Genomic DNA, 15595 nt, shown 5'->3' on the forward strand with positions numbered 1-15595 from the left:
GTGGCATTCCTGTCCCCTGTGGAGTCCTTGTGATCATTCACCTCCTGTGTGTATTTAGTCTGTCAGTTTTCATTCATTTCTCATCTGTCCATCCTACTTTGTCATGCCATGATTCCAGGTCTATGAAATGATGCTTCTTCAAGTCTTCATGTTTCAGGTTTCCCATGTTAGGTTTCTATGTTCACGTCCAGCTCGCCCTTTGTTAAGATCAAGTTGGGTTTTTGCTTGTCTGCACCTGGGTCCACCAGGTCACTCCACAAAGTCAGTTTCTCCCCGACTGTGACAGTGACTGTTAAAAAATATTACCGAGTGTGTGGTTTACCTGAATGGCGATGGTGATTGAGGTGGCATTGAAGTGTTTCTCCACCAAGTTGGCGACTCTCTGAGCGGTGGAGAACAAATCTGCTAGCTCATCTGGCCGAAGATCCCGAAAACGCTCAACTGGTCTGAGTGGGCACACCAGCACATCTGAGCAGCTCTGTTAAGGAATTACTATGCTGCAGATATGGTTGGAAAGTCAGAAAGCACTGAGATAAGAAAGTCGGTTAGCTCTGCAATATTATGACAAAAGCTCGTGTTTTTCATTCAGCAAAGTAAATCTGAGAGTTTTTTGTTGAAGTAATATAAGCTTAAAAGATATAATCAGGCAATGCTTTTTAAAGTGAAAATTGTGAAAATGGCCTAGAAAAAATTGAGTGTACCCTTAACTAAATATTTTATTACAGCCTTATGAGACAAACTGCAATCCAGGGATTTCTGTAACTCCTGGTACAGTAAATAACCAAAACAAAAGGTTGCACTTCTGATTTGCAGCTCAAAACTAAGAATCATGTCAAAGATGACACCTAAATATTGGATTTGGAGGTATTCATTGCTAGTAAATATACATGTGCTGACAGCTTCTAGTACCAATAACTAAAACTTCTGATGAGCTGTAAAATGTTTTCTCCCATCTACGTTTTTACTATAAAAAGATCTAACTTAAAAGAGTCTATTGGCCCAGGTTCAAAATGAGACACAGAGTATTTGGGGTGGCTGTCACCTTTGATTTTATTTTTATACTTAGGTATACTTATACTTTAGACTTAATACATATTTGCCTTAAACAAATATATATTAAATTTTTAACAATAATATTCTATGATAATTACAAAAGACCTCAGCAAATTTAAAATGCATATGCTGTTAATGAATTAACTTCTTTTGGATTACTTTCACTGGTTGAAACACTATACTTCATCACTGGCAGGAACTGATTGTAGCCAAGGATCTCGCAAAATCATGTCAGAGGCCAGCTGTCTGCTTCAAGTGGCTAAATCTTACTGCTCAAGAACCAGTGGGGAGCGAAAGTCATCAGAGATGCTTAGCATCCGATTTTAAACTCCTCCCCTCCACCTGGCAGGTACTAGAAAACCTCCCATACCACAACAACTAGAGACAGTTTGTTCCCCCACTGCCATCACACTCATAAATCATGACCAGTATCTGTGCTATATACCCATTCTAGGTTATTCTACAGGGTGGGCCATTTATATGAATACACCGTAATAAAATGGGAATGGTTGGTGATATTAAAGTCCTGTTTGTGGCACATTAGTATATGTGAGGGGGCAAACTCCTCAAAATGGGTGTTGACCATGGTGGCCATGTAGAAGTCGGCCATCTTGGATACAACTTTTGGTTTTTTCAATAGGAAGAGGGCCATGTGACACATCAAACTTATTGGTAATGTCACAAGAAAAACAATGGTGTGCTTGGTTTCAACGTAACTTTATTCTTTCATGAGTTATTTACAAGTTTCTGACCACTTATAAAATGTGTTCAATGTGCTGCCCATTGTGTTGGATTGTCAGTGCAACCCTCTTCTCCCACTCTTCACACACTGATAGCAACACCGCAGGAGAAATGGCAGCACAGGCATCCAGTATCTGTAGTTTCAGGTGCTGCACATCTCATATCTTCACACCATAGACAATTGCCTTCAGATGACCCCAAAGATAAAAGTCTAAGAGGGTCAGATCGGGAGACCTTGGGGGCCATTCAACTGGCCCACGACGACCAATCCACTTTCCAGGAAACTGTTCATCTAGGAATGCTCGGACCTGGCACCCATAATGTGGTGGTGCACCATCTTGCTGGAAAAACTCAGGGAACGTGCCAGCTTCAGTGCATAAAGAGAGAAACACATCATCATGTAGCAATTTCAAATATCCAGTGGCCTTGAGGTTTCCATTGATGAAGAATGGACCCACTATCGTTGTTCCCCATATACCACACCAAACCATCACTTTTGTTGTTCCAACAGTCTTGGAGGGATCCATCCAATATGGGTTAGTGTCAGACCAATAGCGGTGGTTTTGTTTGTTAACTTCACCATTCACATAAAAGTTTGCCTCATCACTGAACAAAATCTTCTGCGTGAACTGAGGGTCCTGTTCCAGTTTTTGTTTTGCCCATTCTGCAAATTCTGTGGCCGATCTGGGTCATCCTCGTTGAGATGCTGCAGTAGCTGGAGTTTGTAAGGGTGCCATTTGTGAGTAGCTAATATCTGCCGAAGGGATGTTTGACTAACGCCACTCTCCAGTGACATGCAGCCAGTGCTACGCTGTGGGCTCTTGCTGAATGAAGCTAGGACAGCCACTGATGTTTCTTCATTAGTCACAGCTTTCTTGCGTCCACATTTTGGCAAATCCAACACTGAACCAGTTTCACGAAACTTAGCAAGCAGTTTGCTAACTGTAGCATGGGAGATGGGTGGTCTCGTAGGGTGTCTTGCATTGAAATCTGCTGCAATGACCCGGTTACTGCGTTCACCAGATATCAACACAATTTCGATCCGCTCCTCAAATTTATGATATCGGTATCGGACATAAAAAAGTGGTATCGTGCCATCTCTAGGATACCACTTTTTTATGTCCGATACCGATATCATAAATTTGGATATCTGCCGATACCGATATGAATCCGATATAGTGTTTTTTAATCAACAAAACTGTTTTTTAAATATCTTGCTGCATTTTGTATAAGTTCATACTCAAGTTTAAAACAACAACTACACTAAAGCTATTCTGTTATACCTGTATGCAAAAAAAAAATTTCATAGTTCAGCAATACTGATCAATCTAATAAACTTAAACCTACACCATCCTCCCTATTCTGGTATTTTAAAGAGTACTTAGCATAAATATTAAGCAACCTAACTAATAGGGTTCCAACTCCCAGCAACAACAAAAATAAATAAATAAAAAATAGGGAACCACCCCTCACGCTCCACCTCATGATGCTTAATCGACGTAATCAACCTTAATTTGATGGAGTGTGAAAAAAAATGCACAGAAATCAATTATTTTTCAAGAAATATTAAATAGAACATCTTTCTTCAACAAAATTGCAGACTGCACAGATGGTACCTTCCCAAAGGAAAAAGTACTATAGCTTACTAGGGTATATATATTAGACTTAATAGTCACTATATACAGTAATTGACTTCTATTCATTTTACATCAAATTAAAACTTTGGCTGTCAGATAATTATTTATTAAAAGCTCGACATTTTAAATGAGAATAAGAAAGAAAAGTATGTCTTTGTGCCCCTTTTCCCTGTTAATGCCCTATCGGCCCCCCTGGCTAAACTTTTCTAGATCCGCCCCTGCACAGTTACCAGTGTCAGCTGTAGAAAAAGATCCTGGAGTAGAAAGTAATATTAAATACATTCTAACAACAGCTGATCAAGCTTAAACGTGCTGCTGTTGTTCAGCCGCTGGTTTCCTCTTTCTGGTGCAAAGTGGGCCAAAAGCAAACTAGAGACACGGACTCGCGACAGAAAAGCCGATCAGCTGATCGTTAAGCAGTTTCATGATTGAAGTAGCAGCAAGAAGAGGCAGTCGCTCCATATATCGCTTGTTAAGCTTAACGCAGGAATGCTTTACAAACATTCAGAGATGGACTTACACACTTGCTTTACTTCTCTCGGGGATAACTTTGTCGGAGATGAAATGCCGGGTTGCTAGCGAAGCTCCAAATGCTATCCAGACCACCGACAGGTCCTGCATGCCACAGCCGCTCTATCACGTGATGCATACTGCTCCGACGTGCTAACGTTCTGAGGCGAGTTACGGCGTGTTGCAAGTTTTGTGAGGTGCTTTCGTGATATTTAATGGATCGGATTACATTTTTTATTTTTCTCCGATATCCGATCCAGTAATTTAGGTCAGTATCGGACCGATACGTAATATCGGATCGGTCCATCTCTACTCCTCACATGTTAACCTCTTCGACATGTCAATGGCTGTGAACAAAGAGAGAATTGTAAATAATTCATGAAAGAATAAAGTTACATTGAAACCAAGCACACCATTGTTTTTCTTGTGACATTACCAATAAGTTTGATGTGTCACATGGCCCTCTTCCTATTGAAAAAACCAAAAGTTGTATCCAAGATGGCCGACTTCTAAATGGCCACCATGGTCACCACCCATCTTGAGGAGTTTGCCCCTCACATATGCTAATGTGCAACAAACAGGACTTTAATATCACCAACCATTCCCATTTTATTACGGTGTATCCATATAAATGGCCCACCCTGTAGAGAGTTACTACACTCTGCTGTTACTGTACACATACTCAGCATCACATCTTTATCTATCTATCTATCTATCTATCTATCTATCTATCTATCTATCTATATACTGCATCATTATATATATATATTTATTCATTAGGGGTGCAACGATACTCGTATCGATATTGAACCGTTCGATACAGTGCTTTCGGTTCGGTACGCATATGTATCGAACAATACAAAATTTTTAATTCATTTTATCAACTTTTTCTTCTGACGATGCTGTCTGTGTTGAACGCTTGGTGGATCTGCGCTCGACAGTGCAGCCTAGGCGGAGTAGTCGAATGCAGATTCACAGAGTGTATGACCCTGAAGGTAAGCGCGTCATGGACTAAAGTACAACAGTATGTTGGATGTGCCACGCAATGCTCAATTACATGGGTGGGAGCTAGTGTGTTAGCGCAGTTAGCTCGTTAACGTGTTGGCCGTGTCTAGCCCCATGCACGGGGCGATCAGGGGTAGCTCGTTAACGGAGATTTGCCGTGTTGTGGCGTTAAGGTCATTTCAACGAGATTAACCTGAAATCACTGGTGGGAACACAACGAATATGACTGCACACTTACGCCGACGACATCCTAGTGCAAAGACAAGTGGAAGCAGACAAAAACAACAAGCATGCATGCTACAAACTTTACCCGAGTCATTTAGACAGCCGTTAGCACATGATCCTCCTTATGGGGACCTGATATGTTTAATATGCTGCTGAGAATATAGCCCAGAAGAAGCGTATAGTATAGCTTTTATTTTGGAAAGAGCCATTTCTCTGTAATAAACTCTCTTTTCCAAAGATGAGTGATTCCTCAATCAGATACAGGGCTCGCAATATCGCTAGCCCGACGTCCTGGGGCTAGCGATTTTTCCAGTCGGGCTACCAAAATCTATCTCTGCCTTGCCTGTCCGGCTATTGTAGGAAGGAAAAATATATGTCAATGCTTTTGCATTCTTTCGGAAATGTAGCTGGGTAATTATGTCATTGGCATCGGTGAGCCACTGTCAATATGTAACATATTGAAATCGCGTTTGAATTTGCGCTTGTTTTTTGCTTTAACTCTGCAATCGCGCGAACTGTGTATAGAGAGCGACAGCACTGATCTGTGAGTGATGATAATTTGTGCACCAATTCCTCTGACATCGTCTTATTAATCGTTAGCTTACTATGCAAACATGACAAGTGAAATCTCCCGCAGCTTAAACATGTGAGTGTCACGATGAGTTGTGTGGCTGTCAGTGGCTGGACCCACGTGCAGGACTCGGAGACAAAACATTAACTTAAACGACGGCTTTATTTGCTGGAGAGTCACCCTTGGACGATACATAAACAACAACTTAAACTAACTAGACAGGAGATGCTGAAGGTAGACGACCATGGATACACACACAACAAACGTGGAGGACGCAACAACTGGCAGGGAAAAACACAGGGCTTAAATACATACTGAGGTGATTAGGGAATGTGAAACAGGAGGAGAGCACAGCTGGGACTCATCAGACATGACAAGGGGAGGCAAAACTCAACACATTGACATAGTACACAGACTTTCAAAGTAAAACAGGAAACTGAACAGACGAGGACTAAACTAGGGGATACAGTGACAGAAATCAAACCCAAGAGAATCAAAACACATCATGAAAACAAAGATAACTAATACAAACAGAAAAACACTGAGTCCACAGACTCAGGACCGTGACAGTGAGAGGTTGATCGCGCAGAGAATCGCTGAGCTTATGTGAGTGCGTGTGTAAAAGCAGCAGGATTTATATTTCAGTTCTGCTGAGCCAAATAAGACAGGTCAGGGTGAAGAAGTGACAGCCAAAGAAAAGCTTACCACAAAACGGAAAAGTTATGACAAATCAGACTATAAGGCAAAAAGAAAGTGCAGCTTTATGGTTTCATGGACAAAAGAATTTCTGTGGCTGCAATATGACTGTTTGCTTTTTTTCAACAGGCCAAACAAAGGTTAGTTTTAATGTTTGCTGATGAATTATGATTATTTAAAATGATTTATTTCAGCAGAAGTTTTCAGTCTGATAGCTGCTATATTTTCACGAGCCATTGATTTGCTTTTTGTTGTTTTGCTTCCTCAGGGATAAAACTAGTGTAGTGATTTGTGCTCTGCAACCATAAAGCACACAAAGACAAACCATTATAGCAGTGGTGATTAATTTGTATTTTAAAATATGGATACAGTGTATCTATATTAGTAAATAATCTTTATTCAAATAAAAAAATCAACACAGTTTCAATGACTTCAAAAAGGAGGTAATCTAGGAGGTAAAATATTATTCTGAGCCATCACAGAACAAATGACTAGTTAAATGGAATTCTCACAGTTATAATTGAATGTTTCTGAACCAATGTGGACGTCTTCTCTCACACGGGCTGCTGTGTATAGCTTAGAGGCCTGCAGTAAAGGCAGGAATGATGGTGTAATCATCATAAAGCATGGACGCTGCAGATGCAACTAAATGAGCTTGCCTTCCAAGCCATTAACTGCATTTCAGATCCAGCATCTTTACCACAGAGCTTTCTTCTCACAGTAGCTGCCTTTCTGTGCTTTAGGCTACACTCACCACAAGCTCTATCCACTTAAGCTCTTTAGAGAGTCCATTAGGGAAATGAAAGACACCATTTGTGAAGATACGATGCTTATTGGAGAGATAATCAAGACGCTTGATTTGCCTTGGGCCCATGACTTGCTGTAGTTTACTGTGGGGTCAAGAAGACACAAACAGTGCATTCTAAACAGACACAATGCACCTACAATTTAACAAAGGCAGAGAAAAAACACCAAACCACCTGTCAGTCACACAACTTGCAACATGCTTTTTCATTAAAAGTTCAAGAAGACTGCAGTGCAGGTAAACAGCCTCAGAACCTGTAAATACACTACCAGTCAAAACTTTGGACACCTTCTCTTTTAATAGTTTTTCTTTATTTTCATGACTATTTACATTGTAGATTCTTACTGAAGGCATCAAAACTATGAATGAACACATATGGAAAATATGTAGTAAACAAAAAATGTGAAAAATAAGCCTTTGCTTTGATTACTGCTTTGCACACTCTTGGCATACTCTCTCTGAGCTTCATGAGGTCGTCACCTGAAATGGTTTTTAATGATGTGTCGGTCGGAGCCGGCTCTTTGAAGTGAACAAAGGAAGTGTTTTGTTTGTTTTCTTTCTCTCACCCTCTCTCTCTAACTTGTGTTTGCGCTGAGCAGAGGGGTGGTAGTAATTCCACACTCTTCCAAAAAATCATCCCAGGCCCATATGACAGAGAATGTGCATCTTCTTTTTGTTTTGCATATTTTAATTTATATTTTATCGTGTTGTGGTTTGCAGTGTTTTGTGTTGTTTCACTTTAAATTTGTTTAAAAGGAAAAAACTGAAAATTTTACTAGTTAAAAGTTGAATTGTGTATATATATAGTTGTTTTTTGTATTTTATAATTTATTTTTTACATATTATGTGGAGTGAATAAATAAAAGCATATTTATATATAAACATATATAAATAAAAAGCATGTTCTTTTAACATTAGTAATTCATTTTGTGCATAATTTTATATTGTTGTTGAAAATTTATTAATTAAAGCAACAAAACAACCTGAAGAGCCGGGAGCCGAAAGAGCCGGAATTCCCATCACTAATGGTTTTCCAACAGTCTTGAAGGAGTTCCCAGAGATGCTGAGAACGCTTGAGGGGCGGGGCATCAGACCTTTGCATTCATTATAGAGGTTGGTGTTGTGCCAAAAAATGATTTTCAACGTTTCCTTGTGTTTTGTGTGTGTGATATCTTTATCTATGTTGGTAAATAGACTTCGGTGAACAGGGTTTACAAAGGGGTTATATGTAAAGTTTAAAAATGACCTGTTTTTCAAGTATCTTTATAACTCTGTGTTACTGTACTTACATTATAACCAATCCGGTCCTCTTTGTCCATGTCATGGCGAGTGCTGTGTGGCAGGCAGGTTGAAGGACCCAAGTGAGGACTCAGAAACAGAGAGTTAAGCTTAGGGCGCAGCTTTGTTGCTGGGAAAAACCATTTCAGGTGACTACATCATAAAGCTCATTGAGAGAAGGCCAAGGGTTTCCAGTGCTGTCAACAAAGGAAAGGGTGGCTAATTTGAGGAATCTAAAATATACAAACATATTTAGTTATTTATTAATTTTTTCTTTACTACATAATTCCTTATATCTTGCTTCATATATCTGATGTCTTCAGTATGTGTATGCAATGTGCAAAGTAGTACAAATAAAGAAAAACATTGAATGAGAAGGTGTGTCCAAACTTTTGACTGGTAGTTTACAAATAGTCATTTATTTACTTTTATGTTGCTATACACTGCATAAAGGCATTTGACTTTTAAATTTAATCTAGCAGTCCGCCACTTTAAATCTGCAAACACAATGACAGTGTAAAAGTGTATCCACTATTGGATTGTCCCTCATAAATAATCATGTCCAGGAGCTTCAAAGTGATTAGCAATGTGGAGACACGTCACAATCATGCACAGCTCGCCACCCAAGCAAAAGGCAAAGAGAAGGAAGACTATAACATTCTCATTTTCCATCATCCGCTCTATTCCTCTGGGAACTCGGAGCTCTGTAGTAAGATTGAAGAAGAACCAAAACTCTCATCTTTCCTTTCATCTTTTCCCAAACTCAACTGCTGTCATAAAGTTTTAAATGCAAACCTCACCAGACTGCAACTGCTTGCTATTATTCTGCTAACCATCCCTTGGTTGATGCTGAGAAGAAAAAGCACAATGAGGGGAATTTGGGGGGGCATCTGTTTGTTAATGCTACCACTTCCATAGCTGAAATTCATTAAAGGCTGTTCAGAATTTAGGCTTCACATTGCTCTGTGCATTTATTACAGTACATCAGTCAAATAGACGATTGTATACCTGCACATTTGGCAGAAGAAGATCTTCATGGGAATTAGCCTTTGCAGTTTTCTTGCTTAAAATAACCACAGAGCTTCTGAAGAAAGTGACAGGAAATCAAGTGCAAACACATTGGCCCTTAGATGCAAAGTCTTACGGTAAGGTGAAAACAGATCGGAAGCATGAAAAATGATTGTGAAATGATGCTGCTAACATTTTTGTCCTGGTTAATTACACAACAAATGAAATGTGAGGGAAAAAATGACCTCACAGCCTCCACTGGAAATAGTAACAGCAGCTGGTACAGTAACTGTTCTTATTACTTTGGGTTTAGTAAGTGTCACTCTTTGAGACGTCTTTGGGAGAGTGAGGGAGCAGAAATTGTAGGAGGTCAACTTTCTTCTAATTGGCTGGCCCTCACAAACAGAATGTTCAAGCAGTAGGTAAGCATAATTTATGTACCCACAACGAGAACTCTACACCTGAGATGACCACATTTAAGGACATCCCCTCTCACTGACATCATAAGAGCCACGAACATGAATTAATTTAAAACTTGAGCTGTAATTTATGTACAAACTGACCTCAATGTTTACAATTGTTACAGTATATAGTAGAGATGGACCGATCCGATATTACGTATCGGTATCGGTCCGATACTGACCTAAATTACTGGATCGGATATCGGAGAAAAATAAAAAATGTAATCCGATCCATTAAATATCACGAAAGCACCTCACAAAACTTGCAACACGCCGTAACTCGCCTCAGAACGTTAGCACGTCGGAGCAGTATGCATCACGTGATAGAGCGGCTGTGGCATGCAGGACCTGTCGGTGGTCTGGATAGCATTTGGAGCTTCGCTAGCAACCCGGCATTTCATCTCCGACAAAGTTATCCCGAGAGAAGTAAAGCAAGTGTGTAAGTCCATCTCTGAATGTTTGTAAAGCATTCCTGCGTTAAGCTTAACAAGCGACTGCCTCTTCTTGCTGCTACTTCAATCATGAAACTGCTTAACGATCAGCTGATCGGCTTTTCTGTCGCGAGTCCGTGTCTCTAGTTTGCTTTTGGCCCACTTTGCACCAGAAAGAGGAAACCAGCGGCTGAACAACAGCAGCACGTTTAAGCTTGATCAGCTGTTGTTAGAATTTATTTAATATTACTTTCTACTCGAGGATCTCTTTCTACGTAGCTGACGGCTGTAACTGTGCAGGGGCGGATCTAGCAAAGTTTAGCCAGGGGGGCCGATAGGGCATTAACAGAGAAAAGGGGGCACAAAGACATACTTTTCTTTCTTATTCTCATTTAAAATGTCGAGCTTTTAATAAATAATTATCTGACACCCAAAGTTTTAATTTGATGTAAAATGTATAGAAGTCCATTACTGTATATAGTGACTATTAAGTCTAATATACCCTAGTAAGCTATAGTACTTTTTCCTTTGGGAAGGTACCATCTGTGCAGTCTGCAATTTTGTTGAAGAAAGATGTTGAATCTATTTAATATTTTAATATATTGAAAAATAATTGATTTCTGTGCATTTTTTTTCACACTGCATCAAATTAAGGTTGATTACGTCGATTAAGCATCATGAGGTGGAGCGTGAGGGGTGGTTCCCTATTTTTTATTTATTTATTTTTGTTGTTGCTGGGAGTTGGAACCCTATTAGTTAGGTTGCTTAATATTTACGCTAAGTACTCTTTAAAATACCAGAATAGGGAGGATGGTGTAGGTTTAAGTTTATTAGATTGATCAGTATTGCTGAACTGTGAAATATTTTTTTTGCATACAGGTATAACAGAATAGCTTTAGTGTAGTTGTTGTTTTAAAATTGAGTATGAACTTATACAAAATGCAGCAAGATATTTAAAAAACAGTTTTGTTGATTAAAAAACACTATATCGGATTCATATCGGTATCGGCAGATATCCAAATTTATGATATCGGTATCGGTATCGGACATAAAAAAGTGGTATCGTGCCATCTCTAGTATATAGTATGCATAACATCCATCAATCCATCCATTTTCTTCCCCTTATCCTGTGCCAGGTCACAGAGGCTGCAACCTAACCAAAGGAGCAGATTCTGCTGTTTGTCCTAAAGCTTCATCAGTTTTCAGAAGGTCTGTATGTAAGAACTGTGAAATATCAACAGCGAGCAAAACTGTCAGAAGGCAATATGAAAAAAACAGCTACGCTTTCTGCAGGTGTATACCAAAGCAGATCCCCTTTGAGAGCACAGGAATGAAAGAAATCTCCACATGAAGCACAAAGCAATCATTTGTATTTGTCTGGCAGGCAGCAGTACTGCTCATCTCAATATATTTCAATTTCATTTACATTTATTTAAATACTTCAACCCTAGTCTGTGGCTGATTTTCATGGTGGCAACAGACAAGACATCTCTTTAAAGAACTAAAAGAGCAGGATAGGACCCGCAGGTGACTCAGCTACAGGCTTGACAATCAGTTTAGTGCCATGTTTTAATGACAGCTATTCAGGAAAATTACAATAGATCTGCATAAAGCTTGATCAAGTCAGTAATTACAACCTGAAGGTATATGAAAATGCTGGAGTGTAAGCTGTTTTAAGTATAAGTTCAGAGAAGTGCTTGTGTAACCATTTTCAGTTCAGGTGATTTCAGAATAAACTATTTTGAAAGAATTCAAACCTGAAACAAGAAGGAAAATAAGGAATATTTAAGTTATACTTGTGCATATGCACATATGCCACAATTTAAGATACTGCATATTTATGGCCACTGAGGTGGAGTTAATACCTCTTTTAAAAAGACAGCCCGCTCTAGGTTGAATGTATTTTATTTATTGACACAAATTGTCTAATTTAGAGCACTTGTGATTAGGGCTGCCACAAACGATTATTTTGATAGTCGACTAGTCACCGATTATTTATGCGATTAGTCGACTAATCAGATCATCATCCACTGGACGTAAAACTACAGCTTATTGCACCAGCAGCATCTGCTCTTATATAACTATCATTAGCTTACAGCTTTAAGCTTTTAAGGTGCTAACTAAAAATAAAGACAAGATGATAGTTTATTCAATTTTAATGAAATTTGCAGATTGTTTTGGTAAAGTTTAATAAACTCCTTGCTATCTAAAATATAACAGGACACTGGAGTATATTCTCCAGCATCTCACACTTCTGATAATCAGCTGTCTGCTTGACGTTTATTCAGCTGTGTAAAAACTATAACTTTAATCTCAGCCAAACCGATTTACTCAGGAACAAATAAAATACTAAAAAAAAAAAAAGCCAAACAACAACATTTTTAATTTATCTAAGTGACTCATATATATTTAACCTGAGTCGCGAAAGACGGCGGTGGGTTTGAAAACAATTTGCCGGGAGTCCAGTGTTCTCACGGCGCTAGTGACCTAGCCCCCGGCTAGCTATCGAGCTAGTGGGTAACGGACGTCTCTGAAAACGTCGGAGCGCTTTTGAAAATATGTGGTGTCCTGATAAACTGAGCCGATATTTGAGGTTTACACAGCTACATTCTCGCCTGAAAATATGTTAAACGTTTATTTTGTGACCCAGAAAGAATAATAAGAGTAATATTAAAACTAACTAGCTACCGCCATTGTTGGAAACTTAGACTACGTTCACTCTGCAGGTCTTAATGCTCAATTCCGATTTTTTGATCAAATCCGATTTTTTTGTCTCCTCGTTCACACTACAAATAAAATGCGACAGCAAACGCGCTCTAGTGTGAACGCTCAAAGCGGCCCGCATGCGCAAGAGAAGATGTCACACACAACGCGCTCTGTTTAGACCAAGAACAAACAGTATTGTTTGACTGATGGCCGTTAATATAAAGACTTCGGACTTTACGTTTCCCAATTTTTGCTTTAAGTTATTTTGTTATTTACATAATAATGTAAATAACCTAATAATGATCCTTATTGCTGTTTAAGAGAGGAGCGGTGCTTCAAAGGATAGCTGCAGATTTCTGTCAGAATCTGCAGATTATACAGTACAAATAAAATGTTTACGTTGTCTTCCCAACAGTTTCACTGACATCTACACTGGATGGCTAGGAAGCGTTCGCGATGTCTTCTCGGGCGCTGATAATTGGCTTCAGTCTTGTGTCGGTGACGTAAAAGGCGGATTTAATGCGACTTGACCGTTCAAACAGCAGTCGCTTTCTAAAACATCGGATATGTATCGGATTCAGTACCACATACGAAAGTGACCCAGATCGGATTTGAAAATATCGGATTTGCGCCGTTCACACTGTCATAGCATGATCGGATATGGGTCGCATAGGGTCAAAAAAATCGGATTTGATGCGCTTTCGCCTGCAGTGTGAACGTAGCCTAAGCTGGGCCGCGCTATGAATTCTGGGACACAGCTGCTTCTTCTTCTTCTTCGGGGTTTAACAGCAGCTGGCATCCTTGTACATGCTGTGCTGCCATCTTCTGTTTCAGTCCGTTATTACACTCTTAAATCCTGCTATTATTCCTGCGTCTTTTGCGATCTTACAAAGCTTCAAACGACACGTCGACTATTAAATCAGTCGTCGACGATTTTGATAGTCGACGTAATCGTGACTAGTCGACAAATCGTGGCAGCCCTAGTTGTGATAAATATGTCTTCTTTATATTGTCACGTGTAGTTACATTGACAGCTTGTTTTTGTAGTGATGTTTTAATTCTCACTGAAATAAAGTAAATGGTAAACAATTTTTTAACCACTTATCCAGCTGAACTTGCTGGAGCCTATCGCAGCTGGCTTTGACCAAGAAGCAAGATAAAGCCTGGTCAGTTTACCAGTCCATCAGATGGCCAACTTTTTATTCATATTCAGTGTAGTGGGACATAAGCTGTAACCTGGGACAGTGTAAAGGAACATCTGTGGTACATGCATAAATATGTTCCCAAGTCTTGATCTTAGCCTACATAGTTATGAAATATTTATCACAACTCGATTCTGTAATAGCCCTAAGCCACAGTCTATTGAGGGCTCATCATTTTAAGAAAGAACGCTGATATTCCTGTAGAAAAAGTAAAAGATGGAATAACGCACAAAGAACTTTTTGTTCTGTAAAGTGTCCTTGGGTGTTTTGAAAGGCGCTTTTAAATAAAATTTATTATTATTATTATTATTATTACAATTATTATTATTATTATTATTATAACTGTGTGCAAGTCTAAACAAATAAGTGTAGACAGGGTGTAGAGGGTTTTAGCCAAAGGACTCAATTTTGCCATTTCCCCGCAACAGTTGCCCATAGTGGACCTCATCACAGCCACAGAATCTGCCATACGCATTAATAAATTATCACCGTCAGAAGCAGAGCAAATCAGGATGAAAGTCTCAGCCACCCTCTCCAGTGCCAAAGTCCCTCCGTCCAACCTCACATTACAAGAAAAGAAGGCCGTCGCTTCCCTGAGCAAAGACCACAACATCACTGTTTTACCAGCTGATAAGGGAAGATGCACCGTGGTCCTAAACACTACAGATTACCACACAAAGATCACTACTCTCCTCAGTGACAACAATACCTACGAAGCCTTAAAGCGAGACCCCACAAGCAGCTACAAAAAGAAAGATAAGATAAGATAAGATAAGATAGAACTTTATTAATCCCTCGGGTGGGTTCCTCTGGGAAATTCGACTTCCAAAAAAAGCACAGCAACGACCGAAGTTACAGTTACAGAATTGTTATATATATATATATATACACACACACACACACACACATATATAAATACAGAGACAAATATAAATAAAATATACAAAGGGGATAAATAGAATAAATAGGAATAAAAAATAAAAATACAAGTGAATTGCACATTTCAAGTATTGAGTCTATTGCACTGTTGACTATTTACAAAAAGTATTGCACAAGGTATTGTACAGTGAGGTGAAGAGGCACTACAGCTTAGTTGTTCCCCCCTCCTTTGTCCTCCTGTTTCCCCTCCCTCTCCCCTCCAGAGAGGAGTTAAACAGTCTGATGGCGTGTGGGACAAAGGAGTTTTTAAGTCTGTTAGTTCTTGTCTTGGGGAGAAGCAACCTGTCACTGAACAGACTCTTCTGGTTGTTAATGGCCGTGTGCAGA

At 39.4% G+C, this 15595-nt stretch overlaps 1 protein-coding gene across 1 annotated transcript in view; it reads right to left on the reverse strand.

Moving 5' to 3' along the window:
- The window catches only part of fhit (fragile histidine triad diadenosine triphosphatase), a 186466-nt gene that overhangs the window by 15736 nt on the left and 155135 nt on the right, over positions 1-15595 (reverse strand). Inside the window, exon 5 of the mRNA XM_080890954.1 lies at positions 323-468. Coding sequence (XP_080747080.1) covers positions 323-468 — 146 coding nt within the window. The remainder of the gene's footprint in view (positions 1-322; positions 469-15595) is intronic.

This window comes from Rhamphochromis sp. 'chilingali', assembly GCF_963969265.1.
Source record: "Rhamphochromis sp. 'chilingali' genome assembly, chromosome: 9".
NCBI lineage: Eukaryota > Metazoa > Chordata > Actinopteri > Cichliformes > Cichlidae > Rhamphochromis > Rhamphochromis sp. 'chilingali'.